This window comes from Procambarus clarkii, chromosome 81, assembly GCF_040958095.1.
Source record: "Procambarus clarkii isolate CNS0578487 chromosome 81, FALCON_Pclarkii_2.0, whole genome shotgun sequence".
NCBI classification, from domain to species: Eukaryota; Metazoa; Arthropoda; class Malacostraca; order Decapoda; family Cambaridae; genus Procambarus; species Procambarus clarkii.
This window is the reverse complement of record NC_091230.1, coordinates 8,744,128-8,748,805: the sequence shown is the minus strand read 5'-3', so window position 1 is coordinate 8,748,805 and position 4,678 is coordinate 8,744,128. Positions and strand designations below refer to the sequence as shown.

General features: G+C 45.1%; 1 protein-coding gene across 1 annotated transcript; it reads left to right on the top strand.

Annotated features, from left to right (window-relative positions):
- The first annotated feature begins 558 nt into the window (after positions 1-558).
- LOC138358037 (uncharacterized protein PF3D7_1120000-like) lies at positions 559-1,302 on the top strand. The gene has a single exon (XM_069315505.1). It carries the CDS (start codon positions 559-561, stop codon positions 1,300-1,302), a length of 744 nt encoding a protein of 247 aa, XP_069171606.1.
- Positions 1,303-4,678: the final 3,376 nt, after the last annotated feature.

The following is a 4,678-nucleotide window of genomic DNA, read 5'->3' as shown; positions in this document are numbered from 1 at the left end:
TTAGTGTCAGAGTGGTTGACAAATGGAATGCATTAGGAAGTAATGTGGTGGAGGCTGACTCCATACACAGTTTCAAGTGTAGATATGATAGAGCCCAATAGGCTCATGAACCTGTACACCTGTTGATTGACGGTTGAGAGGCAGGACCAAAGAGCCAGAGCTCAACCCCCGCAAGCACAACTAGGTGAGTACACACACCTGACCAGAAGTGATCATCTCCGCCCCCTCCCACCCTCCAGTTACCCATACATCTCCCATACACACACTCTCCCCCCTCCTCCCTCTCTCCCCCTTTCAACCCCTCCCTCTCTCCCCCTCTCAACCCCTCTCTCCCTCCCTCTCTCTCTCTCTCTCTCTCTCTCTCTCTCTCTCTCTCTCTCTCTCTCTCTCTCTCTCTCTCTCTCTCTCTCTCTCTCTCTCACACCCCACTTGCACTCCTCTCTCCACCCACCCCTTCTCTTGCTCTCCTCCTGACAAATCCTATCACAGCATAACAGGAATAGGGGCAAGCATGATGACCAGAGGAAACAGGGAACAGGGAAAGGTCAAGGTGATGAAATGAAGGAAATGTTTGCCCAGTTTGTGGAGAATATCAAGAGTGAGATGCAGGGAATGATGCAGGAAATGAAGAATGAAATAAGCAACCTGAAAAGAGAACTAACAGCAGCAAAAGAGGAGATTAGAGCCCTCAAAGAGAACAGTGTTGATGCTGAGACTCAGATAATCATCCAGGGGGAAAGTGGAAATAGTATACTGGAAGGGAATGCCACTATAAAAGCAACATTTGCAGAAATGCTAAAAAATAACTCTGAAGTAATGTCCTCAATGATAGAGGTGGCCATGAAAACAGCCACCTCACAGGAAGCAGCACACTCCACTAGCCAGCTGCTGGAAAGCAAAAGATCAGTGCTAGCTGTGGGTATTAAAGAGCAGGAAGGATCCAACAAGACAGAGTGGAATGATAAGGACAAAGCAGCAGTGAATGAAATACTGAAGACACTAGAGATGGAAGGGGCTGAGCATAGAATTGAGAAGATTTTCAAGCTAGGCTGGTACAACAAAGACCGAGATCGTGTGTTGAAGATAGTGTTTGCAAACGAGAACACAATGGAGTTGATTCTAACCAGGAAAAGCCGCCTGCAACATGTGGGAGAATTAAAAAAAGTATTCCTCCAGAGGGACATGACGAGGGAGGAGAGAGTTATGGCGGCAGAAGCAAGGAAGAGGCGCTGGGTGAGAGGGGAAAACCAGGAACTCACAGCTCCCAACACATCATCCCCAGAGGTAAGGGGGAACTCATAACTAGCTACCCAGTAACACGAGAGGGGAGGGCAACCACACCACCCTCCTCTGTATAGAAACCCCCCCTACCCCAAACCCTCCCTGCCCCCACTCAAATTATCAGCCATATCTCCCTACCCCCACACCCTATTCCCACTCTGCTACCCCTCCCCTTCTCAAGCCATGTCCCCCCTTCCCCCTTTTCCTTTCAGTCCTCCCTCCCCCTTCATCCCATTCCCTCTCTGCCCCCCCCCCCCCCTTCACTTGACCCCCCCGCCCCTCACCCCAGTATCCTCTGAGACCCTGTTATCCACCTCACAATTCCTCACACCCATGGAACAGCTTTCCCCACCAGCAGAACACTCAATAAGGAGGCGATATGAGAAGGGACAGAAAAAAGTGAGCCTCAGGGCAATACCTGGTTGATACCTGGTTGATGGGGTTCTGGGAGTTCTTCTACTCCCCAAGCCCGGCCCGAGGCCAGGCTCGACTTGTGAGAGTTTGGTCCACCAGGCTGTTGCTTGGAGCGGCCCGCAGGGCCACGTACCCACCACAGCCCGGCTGATCCGGAACTTCTCTTAGAAAACCGTCCAGTTTTGTCTTGAAGATGTCCACGGTTGTTCCGGCAATATTTCTTATGCTCGCTGGGAGGACGTTGAACAACCGCGGACCCCTGATGTTTATACAGTGCTCTCTGATTGTGCCTATGGCACCTCTGCTCTTCACTGGTTCAATCTTGCATTTTCTTCCATATCGTTCACTCCAGTACGTTGTTATTTTACTGTGTAGATTTGGGACCTGACCCTCCAGTATTTTCCATGTGTATATTATTTGGTATCTCTCTCGTCTCCTTTCTAGAGAGTACATTTGGAGAGCTTTGAGACGATCCCAATAATTTAGGTGTTTTATCTCGTCTATGCGTGCCGTATATGTTCTCTGTATTCCCTCTATTTCAGCAATCTCTCCTGCTCTGAAGGGGGAAGTGAGTACTGAGCAGTACTCGAGACGGGACAGCACAAGTGACTTGAAGAGTACAACCATTGTGATGGGATCCCTGGATTTGAAAGTTCTCGTAATCCATCCGATCATTTTTCTGGCTGACGCGATATTTGCTTGGTTATGCTCCCTAAACGTTAGATCGTCGGACATCATTATTCCCAAATCCTTGACATGCTGTTTTTCTACTATGGGAAGATTCGATTGTGTTTTGTACCCTGTATTATGTTTCAGATCCTCATTTTTGCCGTACCTGAGTACCTGAAATTTATCACTGTTAAACATCATGTTATTTTCTGCTGCCCAATCAAAAACTTTGTTGACATCTGCTTGTAGTTTTTCAATGTCTTCAGCAGAGGTAATTTTCATGCTGATTTTTGTGTCATCTGCAAAGGACGACACGAAGCTGTGACGTGTATTTTTGTCTATATCAGATATGAGAATAAGGAACAGTAGCGGTGCAAGGACTGTACCTTGAGGTACAGAGCTTTTAACATCGCTTGGACTCGATTTTATCTGATTGACTGTTACTCTTTGTGTTCTGTTCGACAGGAAATTGAGTATCCAGCGTCCTACTTTTCCAGTTATTCCCATTGACCTCATTTTGTGAGCTATCACCCCATGGTCACATTTGTCGAACGCCTTTGCAAAGTCTGCGTATACAACATCTGCATTTTGCTTTTCTTCTAGGGCTTCTGTGATTTTGTCATAGTGGTTGAGTAACTGTGACAGACAGGATCTTCCCGCTCTAAATCCAAGTTGTCCTGGATTGTGCAATTCATTGTTTTCCATAAAACTAGAAATTTGATTCCTAATCACTCTTTCAAACACTTTTATTATGTGTGATGTTAGTGCAACTGGCCTATAATTTTTTGCCAAGGCTTTACTCCCCCCCTTGTGCAACGGAGCTATATCTGCAGATTTAAGTGCTGCTGGTATCTCCCCTGTATCCAGGCTCTTTCTCCATATTACGCTGAGTGCTCTCGCTACTGGTACTTTACATTTCTTTATGAATATTGAATTCCATGAGTCAGGCCCAGGAGCTGAGTGCATAGGCATATTATCAATTTCTCTTTCAAAGTCTTCCGAGTTTGTGGTAATATCCGTTATATTATCTGCAGCTTGAATGTCATTCATAAAGAAGCTGTCTGGGTCATCAACTTTCATGTTGTTTATTGGTGTGCTAAACATAGCCTCATACTGGCTTCTTAGAATTTCACTAATCTCTTTGTTGTCCTCTGTGTACGTACCTTCATTTGTAATTAACGGTCCAATACTGGTCGAGGTTTTGGATTTTGATTTTGCGTATGTGAAAAAATATTTCTACACTAACATAGATGGAATTACAAATAAAGCAAATGAGCTTGGAGAATGGGTAATAGAGGAAAACCCAGACATAATAGCACTCAAAGAAACCAAGTTAACGAAAACCATAACTAATGCAGTGTTCCCACAGGAATATTATGTTATGAGGAAAGAGAGAGAGAAGGAAGAGGCGGAGGTGATGTTCCTCTGCTGGTAAGAAAGGGCTGGGACTTTGAGAAGATGGTTATTCAGGGCTGTGAGGGTTTCAGTGACGACATAGCAGGTACCATAACAACTGGAGAACAAAAAAGTTTAGTCGTAGTCATATATAATCCACCACCAAATGACAGAAGACCCAGACAGGAATATGATAGAAACATTATGGCCACCATTAACATAATAGAGAGAGCAGCTTCTCTTCCAGCCAGAATGGATCTGGACTACTAATCATGGGATACTTCAACCACAGGAAAATAGACTTGGAGAACAGGGATCCGCATGGAGGACCAGAAACATAGAGAGCTAAGCTGCTGGATGTGGCAACAAGACACTTTCTAAGCCAGCACATCAAGGAACCAACAAGAATGAGAGAAGATGAACCAGCAATGCTCGATCTGATATTTACCCTAAATGAGAGGGATGTAAGGGAAGTTAAGATGGAAGCATCCTTGAGAATGAGTGACCACAGTGTATTAAATTTTGAGTACCTGGTAGAGCTAGGAATTATCTCCCCAAAAAAAGAACTAGGAAACAAAAGGCTGGCTTACCGTAAGGGGAAATATGAGAATATAAGACGTTTCCTAAGGGAAACCTTGGGACACAGACCTCAGAGCTAAGTCTGTACAAGATATGATGGACTATGTCACCTAAAAGTGTTAGGAGGCAGTAAACAGGTTCATCCCGTCCCAAAGGGAAAAATCCGAGAGGCAAAAGAAGAATCCATGGCATAATAGGGCATGTATGGAAGCAAAGGGACTGAACAAAAGGGCGTGGAGGAACTTCTGGAATAACAGAACACCAGAAAGTAAAGAGAGATACCAGAGAACCTGGAATGAGTATGTTAGGGTTAGAAGAGACGCAGAAAAAATTTATTAAA

Coding starts and splice junctions, on each gene's coding strand:
- LOC138358037 (XM_069315505.1), top strand. CDS start 559: ATGAAGGAAATGTTTGCCCAGTTTGTGGAGAATATCAAGAGTGAGATG.